Genomic DNA, 21,141 nt, shown 5'->3' on the forward strand with positions numbered 1-21,141 from the left:
CCCTTGTTATTGCTCATTGTGTGCTCTGTAAATTAGCTGGACTTTGTATAAAAGTGTTTTATGTGTAGCTTATATTGATTTCCTGTAGCTGTATTTACCTTGAGGACCAAGACATTCCTTATAATGGGTCAGTTTGGACAGGTCTGCTTGTTAAGGTAACAAAAACTAATTGTTCATAAAGTAAGTCTAAATCATGGTGGAACCCCAGTAAGAATGGCATGCATATGTTTCTGGATGGTGCTATAAATGACAGTATACTTTTGTTTTGGGAATCTTGCACACCCTTAACACAGTCACTCTATGCACTGCAGCTCTAAATTGTGGATCCGGTTTAGATGTACCATCTAAGCCTGGATTAATAGCGATATTTATATTTTCTCATAATGATATGTCACCCTGGAACACATCTATTTTTACATCCCAAATTTTCCTAGTTTATTTTGCTGGAATAGCTGGAGGAAGATTAAGAGATATAATTGCTATAAAGGTTTGTAGGTTAGCAAAATGGTTAAGGTATCTATCACACAGAAAAAAAGGTACTGGGATTGAGTCTCACCTTTGACGGAAATTGGCTAGGCTAAAAATGGTCAACCAGGGCAGCTAGCCTAGTACTTATTTATGAGACTAAGTCTTACTAAAATGTTCTCCATGAAATATAAGCAGGATATGCTCAAAATCAAGGGCTCTCTACTAAAAAAAGATCAGGAAATCTGAATGCAAACTGATTGTTTTACAGTGGTGATAAGAGTTACTGTGTTGTGCAAATGGAAGTTAATATAGTGTGAAAACAGTAAAAGGTCTGATGGGTCTTTGCCTTCTTTAGGTATTACAGCCTCAACACTTTCTTCCAGGATGTTGGTCCTTCCTCTCCTTTTAAAACACTGTTAAAAAACCTTCCAGATCTTTATTACATTCTTCCCTCCTAGCTTCCATAATTCCACAGGAATACCATTTATTCCTGGGGATTTTCCTGCAGATTGATTATATGCCATAATTTTTATCTCATCTCTTCCTGTCTTAACTTTTAGTTGTTGAGCATCATCTACCTCTAACCTTGACATACTTAAGTCTTCCATACATATTTCCATTTGTGCTCTTCCTTGATTTTTACATTTCTATGCTTTATCCAAATTTTCATAAAATTCCCAAAATATGTCTACAGGATCTGTAGTTATTTTTCATGTGATAGGCTCCCTAAGTTTTGCAACAACCCTTTCTACTTTCTCTTGCTTAAGTCATAGTACTAAAAGTGTTTGTGCACTGGAGTTATTATCAAAAGATTGTTACTTAGCAACAATCATTCTAAACTTGTGCATATTATCCAGATACTCCCTTATTTTCTTTTTAACATCTGCAGTTGCTCCTCTTCTTGTTTTGTGAGATTCTCCTTATTCTTAATACTTAACCTTTGTCAGCCCTTGTAAATAATTCCTGTAACTTCTTAACCATATCTCTTTTTTTCTACCTTATTTTTAAACTCCACTTTTATTTCATCCTACTCTCTAGCTATAACTTCTGATAAAATGTGTATCATCCTTAATAACTCTTGATTAATTTCTACTACCCATTCCTTAAATTCTTATATTCTAACAGGTAGGAGGGGGAAATGCCACTGTCTCATTTTTACTTCATTACCCTGTATTTTTATCTTAGTTTTTATTGGCACATGATCTAAAATACTTACAGGATGTGGGTAGACTCTTTCTATTAAGTGCACATGTTCCTGTGAAATATAATGGCTGTCTAGTCTAGCCCGGTTATTCTACTTTGGGGAAAATATGTAAATTCTCTCTGAGTTCCTACTACTGAATTCATATCTTCCATACCAAATATTTTCATAAGCTTCTTTAGAAATCTACCCTATTTTGTTATATTATCCCTTTCAGGTTCCCCAGATACATACCCCGATGCAAATCAAGTTCTAGCCCCCACCTATAAGTAATATTCCCCACTAAAAGCTAATTATTTCTCACAAAATGTTCTTAACCTCCATAATAACAGTTTTAGTTGGAATATAGATACATGCCAACATAATCCTCCTCCTCCACTGCCAGTAGCCCCTTAACACAAATCTACAATTATTATCTTTTTATGGTTTATCACATTGTAGACTTGCTAGCAAATAGTATAAGAACCCCCTGATTCTGTTGTCTCTGGTATTCTGCTGAATATCCATCCTGAAATCCTTTTCTTATCAAATTCACATGCTCATATCTTTCCAAAAGAGTCTCCCATAGAATTGCTATTTGCACTCTGGATTTCTTAATATAATTCAACACTCTTGCCTTTTTGTCTATACCTGCCATTCACATTCCAAAAAATGGATATTATAGCCATTATGATAAGAAGTTATTATTCCTACCTGTTACATATGACAGCTTTTTAAAATGTCTATTTCCAGCTTTTGTGTTACATACACCCATTAATGTTTTGCAGGTTAATCCTTTATACAGATGCGTCTTGTTTCTCTTCATTTTAACTTATGCCGCATTTTACAAGACTTTTTGTTTTATGGTAAACCATCAAAAAACCCACCCCCCTAGAACACTCCTTACATATTAATTTTTAAATTAATGGCTGCACCCACAGCCATTACCTAACCTAAGATAAAGGTTATCTGCACTAAATGTCCATGCTCTTACTTATACCAATTACTTTTTTTTATTGCCCTCACAGATATGAAAAACAGCTTGTATGTTTTCACAAAGCATCAACTTTAGCCTAAGAAAAAGTGCACCAGTTATCTTTAACAAAAACTAATTATACACTCTTCTAGTAAATGCATTGAAGTAATTAAGTCCCAAGAAAGCTGTTATCTCTTATTCACTTCCAATAATTTCAAACTTTATTTTTTAATAAGCTGCTTATCCTTGTATCTTTTAATTTTACAATTCGTTCAGCAAACAATGGCCAGCACTAGCAAGACATTTTGCCTGCACCCAGTCAGCTTGTTTCCATGGAAACACAAGAACAAAATGTATAGCTGCCCCCAGATGCAGATTTTTTAACTCACATTGAGCATTTATTTGCTAAAGGAAAACTTTTCATTACATTCATAGTATTCTTTTATTTTTAAAGCTCATATGCTTACACAAAAAAATGTTTTTAGATTAACCCAAGGGCATTAATTCAGACATTCACCTATGCATCTCAACTCGACATATATTAAAATAATTGCATATTTACACCCAATCCACCAATCCAACAGCCCAAGATTACAGCATATTAACCTAAACATGCTTTTATCAATCCTTTCTTCTTTTGCATTGTAATGCCTACATTTCTTAAAACTAAAAAAGTGAAAAAGTACTTGCTTACTTTAATACCTTTATCGGGCACAACAATAACTGAAAATGCTTTACTATATAACACTCAGTTTATATCATGAAATGTTTTATACAAATATAGTTAAGAACAAAACTTGTTTACTTACAGTTATTTTTTTTTATTTCCTTTTTAGGGTCCTTCCTTTTACTGCCTGTCAGTCCTCCCACAAGTTTATTAAAATCAACAAAAGTCCAATCCTTTTCAGCTACTTCTTCTTGTAAAGCCATACTTCATGAATGTAAGTGATGCTTTATAGTCTCACATTTATTCACTTATTTCAGTGCTGCTGGTCTTCTTCCTGTTCACATCCATCTCCCAGACCCAGACTCTGGTTTATGTCCAAGGTACTCTTGATTCTTCCAATCAACTCCTGTGTAGTTTTCTGTCTCTCAAGCATATTACATTAGAACACTGGAAAAGGTTTTACTAGCAGAGTCTGTCTATGAACTTTATTATCAGAAAAATTATAAGCAGAGTTGTCTTCTCTTCTTAAAATCAATACAGTATGTTCATTCCAGTTTCTCTGGTACAGCAGAAAATCTCAGTTTTTCTCTGTGTACTTTGTCTTCTAACTCTTCCATTTTCTGAAATGGCTCTTCTTGAGCAGCCTCATACTCAGCCAGCCTTTTCTTCATTTTGATGTCTGATTTTTGCAATTTTATCAGTTCATTAGAATAGATGTTTAAAACTTCTTCAATATTTTACAGCCTTTTGTTATTTCAGTTGATGTACTCTTTCAATACCAAAGCTAGAGCTTGAACTGCATTTTGCTGTTCTTTTCTAGTTTATTTTCTTTCAGACTGCCTAAGTTTCTTCTTTGTTGTCACCCAGGCAGTGTACATAACTTAATTTTACTAAAACTGACAGAAATATTACCCCATATCTCTAAGTTTCTTTTTTCACTCTGCGAGAGCTGAAGTCAAGCTGTTGATCAGTGTGCAGCCATCTTGGAAGTCAAAAGGAAAAGAATTTTGACTAAAAGTAACAAGATTAATAATGTTAGAGTCCTTGTCACTTAAATAAAAAAAAATCAGGAGTTTAATAAAATCCACCAAGTCCAAGTCTGAGGTGAAAACAGCTACCCAGGTCAAAGACAATCACAAGTTTTTTTTATTATTATTTATCCACAACGTACAGGGTACCAGGAACCAAAAACAAACAAAGTGAACTACACTTTGACATCTCTTTTGTCATTTATTAACCAAACTAAGCACTTCTGTCCTCTTCAATTAGAACTTTTTCAAAGTTTAAAAACAAAAGTTTAAGTGACTTTAAACACTTTATCAGCCAAATCATCAACTACTATCAAAAGTCCTGCCCTCAGAAAATAGCAGTGCTTTTTCTGTACTCTAAAACTGTTTGTTTGTTTGTTTGTTTGTTTGTTTGTTTGTTTGTTTGTTTGTTTGTTTGTTTGGTTTGGTTGTTCATTTATTTATTTAACATTTATTAACCTGGAAAGTCTGACTGGGACAGAGCCCATTTTCAGTGGAGGCCCGAGGAGAAAGGCTCCAGACGCATGCATTTGCGTTATACAGTAATCAATATACATCGACTACTGTTGTAAGTCCATATTAGAGGGAAAGAAACATTCTGCATGGCTCTTGGCACTTGTTGAGTTCCCTAAGTGGATTACCAGTTGAAGATAAAGTTAAGTTTATAATAACTGATGTGATTAATTTGTTTTTTGTAATGCCTCATAATGAGGGAATTAAATGCTTTTCTTATTATTTGGAAACTCAGCCTGAGTTTTCTAACTTGGACATCTTGTTGCTTAACTATTTTCATGAATTAGTGCTCTTGAACAATTACATATTTCTTCAGGGTGAATATTTTCAATAGACAGGTGGTATAGCTATGTGCATTGCATGTGCCAATGTAGTGCCAGTTGTCTGAGAAGAGTTATTTGTCCACAAACTTATTTTTAATAAGGTTTATGCTTATTTAAGATTTCTTGATGACTTATTTATTTTATGGAAGAGGAGTGTTAATGACCATAAAAATGTCCACAAACAATTAGGAGCCTTATACAGAGATAAGCAACTCCTCACCAAAGCAGCTAGGATTTCAGTTGCAAATTCGCACCTTATCTCCACCCTACTTTATGTCTCTCCAATATATACCAACCTAAGGCAATACAATCTAAATAAACTCAAGACCTGCTACAACAAAATCACCAAATTTGCCACCGGGGCATCCTACCACAGTCACCACTGTCTCTCACTTACTGAACTAGGCTGGCTAGAACTCCCTCACCTCCTTCAATGGTATCAACTCGCACTCACCCACAAACTAATAAACTATCCTCTAAAGGTCCCATCCCTCCAGAATCTACTCCAACCCTATCTCACCACCAGACCACTATGATCCAGTAAAAAAAATCAATTACAGGTTACTAGACCCAATAACACTGCTGGAGAAGCACTATTCTCCAGCGCTATAGCTAAATTATGGAACACCCCCCACACACACACACAATAACCTCTGTGTCATCATGCACCCACTTCAATGCTTTACTTAAAGCGCACCTAAAAACATGCTGGCTATGCCCTTGTAACTCTCCCCTCTAACTTCTCCCACTCCATCTACCCTCTACTTCTCTTCCACCTGACAAACTACCTTTGATTACAGCAAGCTCTGATACTTCCATGCCTATCTACTTATTATACGGCAGTAACTTCTTATTGTAACAATTATTAATATCTGCTATGACTTCGTGGATGGAACAGATGCTAGTTATCTACTGAATGTACTATGTTCTTCATCTGTAACTATGTTTGTAATATTTTAATTGCTAGGATTCTTCATCTGTAAGTATGTCTGTAATATTTTAATTTGTGGTGCTTTTCTCCCCAGGCCTCAGCTGAAAATGGACCTGCGTCCAGTTGGACTGTCCCGGTCAAAAAATGTAAATAAATACATAATAAATACAATTTCAAACTTTTTTGTTATGTCTGGAATACACTATGGGGTGTTTGACATTCACACATTACGGTGATGAAGATACTATTCATTACCTTGATATAACACTCATATATTCCATAAACACACTCTTTGCAGTTCATATCTCCACTGTGATAGCTGCCATTCTTATCACTAAAAGGTTGATATTGTTGAAGGGCAGATAGTGAGGTTACCAAGGCTTATAAGTGAAAACACTTTGTTAGTCCTGAATTGGAGAAACTGATGGAGACATTTAAGCACAGGGCCTACCCTGAACAATTATTGAAGTTAGTAAAAAGTGAAGTGGTAGAGCACAGGCAGGATAGGTTTCCACCACTGCTTATTACACCCACATTGATACTTAGGAGGATGACATCCAATTTTATGGGCAACACACTGGTGTTTCCCTGTACAGTTGATGTTTACAGATATGGTCATGTTATTAAAACAAACTGGAATATCGTGTTTCCATTGGAATTGAAGGGCAAGTTGAGTGATGCCCCTCGAGTGATTTTCAGTAAAGGTACAAACATTAAAATGATTCTGGAGAATGGTGTTAGGTTCAACAGACCTACAATAAAAAGTAGATTAATGAATGAATGTGGAAAATGTAAGTATTGTAGGGTCATTAAGCAATAACCCATGCCTGGGTGTGGGTAATGCTGGATTTATCATCTTTCTTAACTGAATTTTTACAGCCTTTGCTACCTCTGGTTAGGTCTAGAATTAAAGACACCACACAATGTATTAATATCATCCAGGACACACAATTAGATCCAAGTTGGTACCTGTGTACACTAGACGTCACCTCCCTGTACACTAGCATTCCACATTGGGCAGGACTAGAGGCCATTCAATTCTGGCTTGACAGATTGGATCTTTACACTTCTGGGTTTATTACATTATTAGTTTGTTTAACTGAACATGTGTTGTCCAAAAATGCTTTCTACTTTCATGGGAGGTGTCATTGGCAGGTTCAGGGTATGGCGATGGGAGCATCCTTTGCTCCCATCTATGCCAACCTTTTCATGGGGTACCTAAAGGAACAGCTCATATATGATGATAACCATAATTTAATCTTGGACCAGATAGATAGATATTTGGAGATGCTATCTGGATGATTGTTGGATGGTGTGGTGGAGTGATGAGCATTATGCAAAGGAGTTTATACAACACCTCAGTGAAAACAAATGAGGCATCCAATTTACACTTAATATTGAATACCAACAAATAACTTTCTTGGATGTGTCTATTACTAGATAGACAGACCACACATTGGAAACACAGGTTTATAGAAAATTTCCACAATACAACACCTTATTACATGCTTCTAGCCATCACCCATGCCACATCATCCGGAATATTCCCAAATCCCAATATCTAGCATTAAACATATATGTTCCTCTGAGCAAACTCTTTGGCCTTGCCAAAATGATCTTACTCAAAGATTTCTCAATAGAAGTTACCGGATAGAATCTTTGAACCAGGCATGGAGTTTTGCTGATTAACAAGATAGAAGTCAGTTACTACAATATAGGGACAAAACCATTTCCAACAAATATATCTCACAACCCATTAGGCTAGGTTTAGGGACATTATCAATAATCACTGGGACATTGTGTTGGCTCATGAAAAACTAGCCAATTTACTCACACCTCGTTGTTTATTTTCATATCTCAGAGGCAGAACAATCAACTCACATCTCACCCATTATAAACATCACATCGAGCCCACCAAACAACAAACCACCTTGTTTGGAGACAGATGATCAGGCTGTATTGCCTGTGGTCATTGTAGTGATTGTACACATATAGTCAAAACAAAGGAATTCACTAGCAAAAACACAAGAGTCTATGACATAAGATGTTTTGAGAACTGCAGTAGCAATTGGGTAATCTATTTAGCTACCTGCTTTTGCTCTGCATTCTATGTAGTGCAAACATCAACCCATTTAACATAGCGAGACAGCTTTAAAAAAAGCAACAGAGAAAGGAAGATTTCTGTTGCTTTTTTAAGCTATCTCACTATGTTAAACTCCTTTAACATAGAGGGACACTTTCTAAAAAGCAGTGGAGATCTTGCGTTCTCCATTGCTGTAACAAAAAAAAAAGATTACACTAATGGAAAAAGTCTGGGCGACCGGACCTTTTTCCATTAGTATAAGTCTGATTTACAACATGCACACTGACCAATCAGCATGTACGTCTTGGAATATTAATGGGGGGGGGGTCATTGTATAATTAAAATTGGTCTATATATTACTGTGGGCAATTTTGATAGGATCATTGGATGTCCAGATCATTACAATTGTGACACCATGGTGGTTATCCATGTGGTGACCTGTATATTTTGCTTGGCTTTTTACACCAGAAAACCATTAGAAAATTGAGGGACAGGGTGAAGGAATACCTATATGACATCAAGAAGAAGAAGCTTACTAATGCCCTTTATAAGCATTCAGTCACATGCTGTCAGATAAAAAATTATATATTTTTTATTGTGGAGAAAATTGTTCATTGTGAAAGGAGGGATATGGAAACTGCATTAGAATTCTGTGATCTGACATGGCAGTTAAAGTTGAATGCCATAATACCTGATCTAAACAACCATACATCCATCATGAGTGTGCTGAAATGAAGGGCTGTTTTTTAGTCCTTTTAAAGTTTTTTACAAGTCTTTTTTAAGTTTATTTTAGGTTTCACAACCTAGTTTTTTTTGTTCATGATTAACAGAACATATATATTTTTTGATTATTCAAGGGATTAAAGTTTTAACAATTAAGTGCATTTTTAAATTAACTGAGCAGTTGAATTGAGTGATTTGCAAGTGATTTAGTCAAATAATATTGTAAAATTATTACCAATATCATTAACTAATAAAAACTGCATTATTCTTTTTTGATATTATTAAAGTTGAAGTTAGTGATAATTAATATTCGTTATGAGTACAGAAAATGTGCTGCTATTTTCTGAGGACAGGGTTTAGTCAATGAGCAGTCAAATAAGTCACCAGAACTTTTGTTTTTGACCTCTGAAAAAGTCATGACTGAATAGGATGAAACAGTTTGGTTAATAAACAAGAGAGAGAGACATGGAAGTGTGGTTCACTTTGTTTTTATTTTTCAGTTATGCTCATTATCGCAAAAGCACAATTCAGCAACTCCCTAAGCAGATTATAAACAATGTTACCTACACTGAGGCTTAAGATATAGCAAACCTACTGGGCAATAAATTTAGTTTGCACTTTACCCCTCTCTCTCCTCTGCCTGTCCCTCAAGATATACCTGAAACTGGTTTACTTTCAACTATCACACAAGACCAAGTCCTGAAACTGCTATCAAAAGCTAAAAATAATGCATTGACGGGTCCTGACAATATCCTTGGATGAATAAATAGCATGAAGAATGATTTAATCACACACCTAACAATACTCTTCAGTCTCAGCCTCCATTTAGATTTTGTACTAAATGAATTAAGAGCAGCTACAGTTATTCCCCTGCATAAGGGAGAACCTTCCACAAACTCAGGCAATTACAGACCCATAAACCTGACCAGCCTTATATGAAAAGCCATGGAAAGACTTATCATGGAACTAATCAATAAGGACATAGGGAACCTCCAAACACTGGGCCCAACTCAGTTTGGATTTGTCAAGGGCAAGTTATGATTACTCAGCCTGGTGGTTGTCTTTGAAAAGGTCCCCAGTGCAATGGGTGAAGGAAAAATAGTACACATACCTTGACCTGGAAAAAGCTTTTTGACACAGTTCCTCATTCAGGCATAACAGAAAAGTTAAATAAACCCCTGTGTCATCCACTGTATTGCCAACTGGCTCACAGATAGGATGCAGGAAATCAAAACAGGTGAAGTTACCTCCACAGAGAGACCAGTCACCAGTGGAGTTCCCCATGGTTCTCTCCTATTTGGTATCTATTTTTCTGAAGTACAAGCCAATATCAAAGGGCACTGACAGACTAAGTTTGCAGATGACTGCAAGCTAGGAGCAGTCATTGAATCTTCTAATATCTTAGCCATCCTGTAGCAAGGTCTGTCCCTAATAAATAAATGGTGCCAAAATCATTGATTGAAACGTAATGCCAAAAAAATACATTATTGTATCCTTCAGGAAGTCATCTACCCCAGGGAACTACCACAGTGACAATACATCCGTAAGAGTTGACCTAGTTGTTCAGTATTTGGGAACTTATTTAGACAGTGACCTAACTTTTGACCAACATGTGTCCATTGCTGTTTAAACATGCAAAAATATTGCACAACTTATAAACAAAGGGATTGTGTCTAGCTCTAGGGATGTCATTGTCCCCCTTTACTCAGCACTCATCAGGCCAATCTTTGACTATAATTCCCCTTTTGGCATGTATCTTTCCAGACACATGCAACAACTGGAACACCCACAGAGATCCTTTACTTAAAGGATATAAGCCTTGTCACTATGCTCGGTATCCTACAGACTGCTAAGAGATGACCTGTGTCTGACACACAAGGCATCCTGTGACTCAATACTGATGGATTTACTGCACATCAGCAAGTCAAATGGCATCAGAAATAGTCTAGGGATCTAAACTTCTTCTGCAACATCAACAAGGGACAGGTATATCTCACAGAGGATACAACTGCTCTGCAATGGTATCCACATAAACAAAGTTTATTCCTGTCCATATTCAAGCACAAGTTGGATCTATGGATGGGAAACTGAAAATTTACCCGAGGATTGACCCTTTACTATTAATGGACAGAGACAGCTCCTAAACACTTTATCCCATGGATGGGTCCTCTCAAATTGTCTGTGGTATGATTCCAGTTATTCTCACTACAGGTAATATATAATTATTGAACACAGGATGGATAAGGCCAATCTCCAACTAAATGGGATAGGTTATATCAGGTATAAAAATGGAAAATGGCTAGGCTTAAAATGGCCTGCAAGGACAACTGGCCTAACACTTACCTATGAATTACAAATAAAAACTGCCTGTTACCCTACTTACCTGTTGGTGGTGGTAAGATGAGGATTTATTATTGGTATCAGTCAGTGACAGAGCCAGATCATGGTCAAATGGGACCCTATAAAGGGTAATAAACCAGCCCCCCCAGCCATTCCAGTGCCCCTTCTCCTGGCTATTTTCCCCATTTATCATAAACACTTTTCAAACATGTCAGTGTGCACATATTATTTTCTTGTTTACTTCTACAATAGCTACAGATATATAGATTTAATTTAAAACTTTTATTTCAAATTTTATAGAACAAACACTGATAGCAATTTGCTAAACAGAAACAACAAAGTCTCTCAATGAAAACAGAATAAATGTGAGTAACTATAAACTTCTCTACCTCTGAAACTCACATTCATTGAAACATACATTCATAGAAAATGTATCTGGCCAGTGGCAGATTAAGTGTTTTCAAACCATGGGCCCCTGCACACATTTTTAAGCCCATGCATAAATGCATGTGTTCTTTGATTCATCTTCCTGGTAATATTAATTACATGTCTTGTTTAATACAACACCAGCTGCTAGAGAGTGTGTTTTACATTATAGTTTTAAACATTTTTTCAGTAAGCAATGAAACAAAACATATGCACCAATAATGACAAAACTGCCCATTTCAGAACATTTCAAATATAAAAGGCAACTCAAACAGTAGTCATTATAAATCTACCTATATCAGTCAAGATGCACAATCTTTGCACAAGTAAGTCATTTGAATAATTCCACATTAAAGAGAACTATAACTTATGAAGAGGTTGCTGCCGGCAAATGACTTTGCATTTCAGTGTTTCATCTACAAATTCAGTGCCTCCTGCCCTTGAACAATAAGTTGCATATGTTACATTAAAAAAACAGTGTGCTGGTAATATACAATAGGGAATGTTGACAAACTGACAACAGGTTCATAGTTACTAAATATCTCATCCAAAGAAGGACACTCAGGAGTTTAGCACCCCCTTATGCTGCACAGTAGTGTCAGCAATTGATCTACCTGGTGTGGGAATAGAACTCACAGCCCTCTGCACTAAAAGCAAGTGTGCTACCGGTTGCACCACTGATACTATACAACCCAGTTCTGAAACTCTAACTGACATTGGCAAACTGTAATCCTCAATGATCTACAAAAAAAAAAAAAAAAAAAAAAGAAAATGAAAGGAGACCTGGCAGTTGGTGTTGAGGTTTAAGGCACTTGCCTTGCCTGGTTTAATAATTAAAGGTTCAAGGATTGACTATCAACAAAGTCATTTAACTAAGCAGTACCCCTATCTGAGATTACACACATAAACCTTATTAGAAGAGATCCATCATCCTTTGATCTTCCACAGATCTGTGCTCAAAATTGGGGCTTGCTATTGCCACTGTATCTTCCACATGATAATGCAGAGGTTTCTGGAGCTTACAGAAGTCCTAACATGTATTTGTTCTAAAGTACAACAAATCCATTATCCATCCTTAATCTGGTCTTACTATCCTTGCAGCAGACATTGCCTTCTAAATCCCCTACATAGCTCGATGTTAGGACATTACCCTAATGCTGAAGTTTTGGGGGCTTACAATAGTTCTGCCATGTCAGGATAACTTCTGCATGGTCCTAATGCTTACTGTGTTTGGTCAGAAGGTCTTTAAGTTTTGCTTTTTTTTTTTTTAATAGTGACCCAAGCCAACACAAGCTCTATGCAGCTGCTTAAGTCACCTAGTACTGGATCTGGCTCTGATCAGTGTCATGATTGTAAAAGGACAGGAGAGTTTTAGAAATTCTAAGCATGAATGTTTTTTACATGCAAAGATCTAGATAAAAATACATGGACAGTCTAGCAAGACAGAATGTATGAGTCATACCTGTAATTACTGTATAAAGTACATTCTGCAGCAGTTGGTGATCATGACTTATTATTCTGAGGAAGTTATTTTCATATTTAATTTGGATACTGGACTACATTATTCTGAGGAAAAGCAGACGTATCTATTACAGAAGTGAAAATAAGTTATATATCTTTTACATGTATTCTGTACACTTTTTTTTTTATTGTGCCTGATCGGCTAGCTAATATGCCAGTATTTTGCCCTGGTAAGAAAGGAAACTGGGAGGCACCACTGCTAATCTGAAGTAAAACTAAAATGAACAAGAAAAGACTACTGGAAGAATGGAAGTTAAAATGATAAAAAAAAAATAATGGGGGCAAGGTCAGTGATTTAAAGAAATGATAAACAGTGGTGACAGAAAACAAAAGCAAAAAAAAAAAATGTGGAAAGAAAAACAGGATATTGAAAGTTAAAATTACATGATCACATGATATTCTTCTAAACAGCAGAGAGCAGAATGACTGCAGTTTGCCAGAAGATAAGCAAGAACCCAAATATATTCAGTTGATGCACTGATAGATAAAATGGGTCCCTATCAGTTCAGCAAAATATCAGTTCAGAGAACAGCATTTTCAGTGCACTTACACAGAACATGCCATTCGTCTAACTGTTCATACTGAGACTGTGGTACAGTGAGGATCAGGAAATTTTCCCTTTCCCCACTGAAGTGCAATCTTGAAGTTGGTATATATAATTAGAAATGGTTGTGGGGATACTTGGGGGTGCAGCCCTCCACATGAGTGGAATTCGATAAACAGCATTTCTGATGAAATGCAGTTCATTGAAGAGTCACTTTGATGAAGTGATACTGCCCTGATAAAATGGCTTTAACAGGTTACATCTATCTAGTGCATATAAGTGTGTGTGTGCATGTATATATACAACCACACATGGATACATACCCATACTTACAGTTATACACTACACATGCATATATGTACACAAATTTATATGTGTGTGTGTGTGTGTGTGTGTGTGTGTGTGTGTGTGTGTGTGTGTGTGTGTGTGTGTGTGTTTGTGTGTGTGTGTGTGTGTGTGTGTTTATTATGTATTCTAACCTTTAGCCTAGACAAAAAATAAAATTAAAAAGAAAGACTACTGACAGTACTAAATAATTTATTTATCTATATATTTTGTATGTCATCACTAGTTTATCTGTAGCCTGCCTGTGTATGTTATCAACTGACTACACCTATTTATCAAGTATAATTAATCACTAAAAAATCAATACATGAATCTAATAAAGTACAATAAAATACCAAGGTAACAGCACAACATAAATTTGTTTTCAAATAATGTCAAATAAAATTAGCAATAATGCCCATAGCAAAAACAAACCAAGCAAATAAAAAGGTACTAAAAAAGTACCTTGAAATAAATAAAAAATATGACATATATTTTAAAGAAAATAAAAATATAAATAATATTTATAATCTCCTTTGAAAGTCAAAATGTAAAAGAAACACTGTCCTACAGCACAAAAAAAAAAAAAGAAAGAGAAAATCCCATCTTTCGGAACATAATAAAGCAATGAAAGGGTAGTTCACACAAAGGAAATGAAATGTTGAACTTTAAAAAGAAAATAACAAACCAAAACTGTTTGCATTCATATTGCAGCATATTACACCTTAAAATGCTTATTAAAATATTTAACATTCATTCATTCTTAAGCACCAAAACTAGAACTGGTAGCTATAAAAACAATAAAAATAAATAATACGCACCCCATTATAAAATACTCATATCTTGTCTTCTAAGTAAAGTAGCCATTTACAATCATGCTTCACAAGGCCAGCAGATGTTCATCCTTACTAAACTGTTGTGTTCTAACCATCCTTCCATAAAAATATCCTGTTAAAAAGCTCCAAAAACGTTTGTCACAGCCCATAGCACATGCTACACCAGTGCCTAAACTGTATAATTCTTCATAAGTGCTATGATCTATCCTAGTTCCTGAACACAGATAAAAAATAAATCTCCAACCCTCCCCCAAAGAAAGACTCACTCTGCATGCTGGTTAGAATTTCCCAACTGAAGAAAAAAACTAGAAAGAGAAAAAAAATCACACAAAGATGCAATCCAGTCTCCAGCCAATAAAATTTCCCAGAAAACACTATCAGAAAATCAGAAGCAGACAAATAAAGGGGAAAAATGAAAAAAGCATACACGTGACAAATTCAAACAGAAAAATAAATAAAAAGTCCAAACCAAAGGTAGTAAAACAGACACTGATCTTGAATCTTAAATACCACTGTATCGATTCTGACCATTTGGTAAACTTTTTTGAGTTGAGACTCAGTGTTATGTCACAAGAAAAGTATAAATATGCAACATGCAAATAGCAAGGGGAAAAGAAGTGCATTAAAAATAAAAAAGTAAATAAAAGCAATACAAAGGGCATGGTGCTTAACATGCATAACATCTGGAACTGTGGGGATGAGAAGTTTGTAATGTGACTCGCAGCATCAGATTTTTCACTTATAAGATGCCATATCTAATATAGCAATAACCCACGCCTGGGTGTGGGTAATGCTAAATTTACCCACGGTTGGCGTGGTTTGGTCCCGAGGCGGCCGAGGACCAAACAAAGCCAACCGTGGTAAATTTAGCATTACCCACACCAGAAGTGGTTATTGCTATTATCATGACATTATTTAAGAAAAGAAACTATTACTTTTCTTAAATAATGGCATAGTATAATGCCTGTTTACTGCCCTTCCGCAGATGTCTAACATCCGCGGCAGTTCTGTTGTACTGCTCGCCTGCGCAGTACATCAGAGCTGTGAGCAAAAGAAACGGAGAAAGCAAGATCTCCGTTGCTTTTTTTTTAGTGTCTCGCTATGTTAAATGAGTTTAACATAGCGAGACAGTTTTAAAATAAACAACGGACATCTCCGTTGCTTATTTTAAAACTGTCTCGCTATGTTAAACTCATTTTACATAGCGAGACACAAAAAAAGCAACGGAGATCTTGCTTTCTCCGTTGCTTTTTTTTAAGACACTGTCTCGCTATGTTAAATGGGTTTAACATAGCGAGACAGCTTTAAAATAAGCAACGGAGATCTCCGTTGCTTATTTTAAAGCTGTCTCGCTATGTTAAACCCATTTAACATAGCGAGACAGTGTTTTAAAAAAACGAGTTATACTAATGGAAAAAAGTCCGGGTGACCGGACCTTTTTCCATTAGTATAACTCGATTTACAACGGGCACGCTGGCCAATCAGCGTGCACGTTTTGGGGGGGTCATGGTATAATATTGCACTTTATATAGGCACACATTCATACACACACACACACACACACACACACACACACACACACACACACACACACACACACACACAAACACACACACACACACATTCACTACACTTTTTCAGTACTGTATTCTATTTTTCTTTTTCACAGTATCAGAAAAAAACTGACATCACTATAGTAACAGTAATTTTAAGTTAAAGACTTTATTAAAGATATGTTTAAAGTACATTTCTCTTGAGATTACATTCATATCATGCTGCTGCTATAGATATGCACAACTATTTATTTACCTGTTTATTCTGGAGTTCATCAATAAACCTGCAAGTTGAATGAAATCAAGAAAACATATTTAAAACTGGAATAAACTGCATTATAATCATTGTTAAATTATTATTAAAATCAATAACAAGGGATTACAAAACCCAACTTTGTCAAAAAACTTAACTTTCTAAAAGCAGAGAACATAACCATTCATTTCATTAGTATTCATTTGTTTATAAGGTGTTCATGAACGTTCAGGACCCTTTGGAATTGTGAACGGGGCAAACACAAATGGACAAAACAGATGGGATTGTACATGTACACACACACACACATACACACACACATATATATATCTGTGTGCGTATTATATATATATCTGTGTGTATTTTATATATATATATATATATATATATATATATATCTGTGTGTGTATTTTATAAAAAATATATATATATATATATATATATATATATGTGTGTATTTTATATATATATATATATATATATATAGAGAGAGAGAGAGAGAGCATAGATCAATACACAAAGATTAAATGTGTCTAGATGTCAGCAAGCAGATTTTAGTAGATAGCAGTACTCTGTCCCTTATCATACATAAGATGCAGGTTAAACATTTAAAATATTGCCTTTATATGTTACTTAGGACTGTTTTCAGGTGTTACAGTTTTTATTATAGGCATCACAGTGGACAGCATAACTTTGATGTAGTTTTAGTCATTTAAGAACTTGGAGAATTTCTTCTTTCCAGTATTTTTTATTTTACTTTATTTTATTTATTTAAATATTTGTTAATTGTGTAGGAGGACTGGCCACAAGGCCCATTTCAGTCACAAAACATGTTCTCTCAGGAACACAATAAAATATGAATATCAAATAATAACCATATTAAATACAACTGCAACAAGCATTATAAGTAGTGCATTGACTGTACAACTGCACTCCAAAATCAGGGAAAAGACAAGATTTTTAAGCACCCTTCCAGCATCAGAAAGAATGCTTAACAAGCCTTTGTTAAGAACCCCTCTCTATTGTTAAGTCCTAGTCTTGCAATACAGCATTAACAGTGGTCAGCAGCCATCAAAGAAAACTGGTGGGAAGTTGTTAAACTCATCATTCATGGATTGTGCTATACCTGACCCAGAGGCACAGGACACCTGTAAAGAAGTCTTGTGTGTGCCATTAGTCCATAGCTAATCATAGTCGGGGCTATAATACACATCAAAGTGCAGTATGTAGCTGAGAAATATGCTGCTGCTGTAGTTAGATGTGATATCGACAGCATGACAGGTGTTCTCCATGTCATGGGCCCACAACATCACACACAGTCTCCATCACTTTCACAATGCCCATTACATATACTCTTAATCAAAACACAGGTATGTGAACTGCAGGACCATAGTTTACTGGTGTGAACTTTTAAATGCTCTTAAAGCCATCTGTGAGAATGTCATTAATAACCACCTCTGATGGCCTCCAGGTAGAGTTTTACACTTACCCCCATACAAGAACAACATGTTGCAGATGTATTACACTGCATTCCAAATAATCACCATAGACGTTTCTAACTTCAAAAAATAAATAAATAAATACATAAATAGATAAACACATTTGGGAAAGGTATCCCCCACCTTCAACAAGCAACAATAGAAATGCATAGTTGCACAAGAACCCCCCCACCCCCCAACACTAGAAAGCACCATAGGTGACTATTGGTATAAGGACTGCTACTACATAATAACCACCTTAATCAAAGTCATAGTGAGTAAAGATTTGGCACATAAAGGAGAAACTAAGATATTAGGCATTTGTTCATCATATCTCTGGGTAATTTAAATAATAAAGACATTTATTCCAATTCTAGCAATTGTGACCTGTCATAGCGCCTTGTTACATGCTGCTGCATGTCATGTTTCTCTAGAGTGTGATGGCTTCCAAAGGTGCAATGCATGCCATGGCCTCTAGGGCAAAGTAGAATATTTGTGTATATAATGTACAAAGACCATTGAAAGCACATACTGGGAACATCTTATTCGAGTCCCCATGATAAGGTGGATGCTTGGCCCTACCTTTCCAGAGGAGTAACTGCTGCAACTATCACCAGCTTTGGAGAGCACTGCATTCACAACTTTTTTGTTATCAGGAGGCACTACCTTGACTCCCTGCACCAATGGAAAAAAGAAGTCAGACGGAAAGTGCTCCTGAGTTTTAAAAAAGTCCATGAGTGGTGCTTCTTAATGTATTGTACTATTTAACTACCAGGGCAACTGCAAAGCATATGCTTCATGTACAGTTTCATTTTCTTTAGTATTTTTCATCTCCTGTGCAGACTGAGGAGAACTGGCTCCTTTTTGAAAGGCATATGGACTGCCTGTCCAGATAATAGGGGTAAGTATCTAGCTGCATTAGTATAACCAGATATAGCTATCATAGAGAAATCTTTCTTTCTTTAATTGTATGCTGTGGTTCCTTGTAACATCCACTGTATGCAGGAATACACACATCAGGATACACTCTACTGTCCATGCAGGCAAATCTACTGTCTCACCCACCCATCTTGTGAAGGATACCCACACTAACAGGGTATGGATTCTATGACTGGCATGAAATGTCCTTACACCATGCCCTACCACACATCTGTGCATTTACTCCTTTACTGTGCTGCATGCACTGATATAGTCCCGGCAGTCCTACAAGATCCAGAAGTCACATTTCCCAATATTTTACATTCAGTGCCACATACAGGGGCTATGGCAGGGCCTACAGCAGTGCCACTTATACATGTTATGCCCAGGCTATTCAGTCTTTATACCTACTTTGTCCTGTACTACTTACTGGCATATATTATAACACTTGTCCACCATATGGTGACAGCTGCTGTGGTTAAGTCACTGGATTTGCTTTTATTGCCATGTTACACTTGCATGGTAAACATATTGCCCTGAGACTTCTGCAAAGTTGACTATTTTCAACAGTCCCTTTCTTGTCCCTTTGGCATAACCATAGCAGAAGTAGTGTTTCCCCACACCTTCCATGGTCTCTGCTGTCCACAAACAAACTACCTGCATTGTTCTCCCACATAGGAGTCTAAACAAAAAACTCCACTCCCTAGAACCTCTCTTCACCCTACAGAATGCTGATGTCTGAGCAGTCACTGACACATTGTTTACAGCCACAGATAGCACACTGACAATGCAAGGTTATAAAGCCTTCCACACATTAAGACCAGCTGCCTACTACACAGACAGGGACTAAAGGTGGAGGTGTCTAGATTTACATCAATAATAAATATACCTCAAGGGTGGTCAAACAGGACGATGGACTTGAGCTTCTCCGTGTTCAAATCACCATAGGCAAAATCCAGTACCACCTCCTTGCAAGCTATAGGTTCCCCTGTATGACCCAGGAAACCCATACCATGTATTTAAATTTACTGGAAACACTCACCATCCAACCCAATACCATATTCACAGGTGATTTTAATTTCCTCTCTATTAACTGGGAATCCTATACGACATCAAATGTACAGGCACAGAGATATTTGGCCAGTGCTAATTGTCCTTGGCAGACTAAATTTGCAGATGATTGCAAATTTGGAGCTGTCATTGAATCCCAGACTGACACAAATATTCTCCAGGAAGGGCTGACACTGACAAACAACTGGTTTCAGTGCCATGGACTAACAGAAATGATAATAGTATCCTTCAGAAAGTTATCCACCTCTGGTAGCTATCATATTGACAACACACCCCTTAGAGCTGATCCAGTAGTCAGGGACTTAGAGACACACAGATAGTAATCTAGCCTTTGACCATCACGTGTCTACAGTAGTGAGAAAATAATTTTATGTTGAGCAACTTATAAACAAAGGTATGGTATCTAGGTCCAAGGAAGTCATTGTTCTACTGTATTTGGAATTTATCAGACCTATCATTGAGTACAACACCCCCTTTGGTATGTACCTAACCAGGCATATCCAACAACTGGAACATCCACAGAGGTTCCTCACCAAAAGAATACAGGGCATAAGTAACATGTCCTTTGCAGACTCCCTCAAGGCCTTATCCCTTTATTCTGTCTCCTAAAGGCTGTTGAGGGGAGATCTATGCTGGCATACAGGGCTTAGTCAGACCCCTCTTTGATGGACCTCCTGCATATCCACAAAACAAACAGCACCAGAATTACCTATTCTAAAGACTTAAACCTTACCTGTGATATAAATAGGACCTGCTGGAGAGACAAGTATGTATCCTGGAGACTACCCCTTCACTGGAACAGGCTCCCCATCTATGTGAAGCAGAGTAACTCCCTTATCCAATTCAAGTGTAACTTGGACAATTGGATGGGGAACAGGAAATTCATCCATGGCTTGGCACCTATGTCTCTAAAGGACACAGGCAACCTGTAAATGGTTCTTCTCCCAGGCCTCTGCTTATAAATATTTCATCTCTCAAGCCCTGC

At 36.5% G+C, this 21,141-nt stretch overlaps 1 protein-coding gene across 7 annotated transcripts in view; it reads right to left on the reverse strand.

The window, feature by feature from the left end:
• GDA (guanine deaminase) overlaps positions 1-21,141 on the reverse strand; it is a 1,032,722-nt gene that overhangs the window by 457,992 nt on the left and 553,589 nt on the right. For all 7 annotated transcript variants that reach the window (XM_044064387.1, XM_044064391.1, XM_044064386.1 and 4 more), the window contains one exon: positions 16,693-16,720. In XM_044064387.1, coding sequence (XP_043920322.1) covers positions 16,693-16,720 — 28 coding nt within the window. The remainder of the gene's footprint in view (positions 1-16,692; positions 16,721-21,141) is intronic.

Source organism: Protopterus annectens, chromosome 2.part2, assembly GCF_019279795.1.
Source record: "Protopterus annectens isolate FY-2018-M chromosome 2.part2, PAN1.0, whole genome shotgun sequence".
NCBI lineage: Eukaryota > Metazoa > Chordata > Ceratodontiformes > Protopteridae > Protopterus > Protopterus annectens.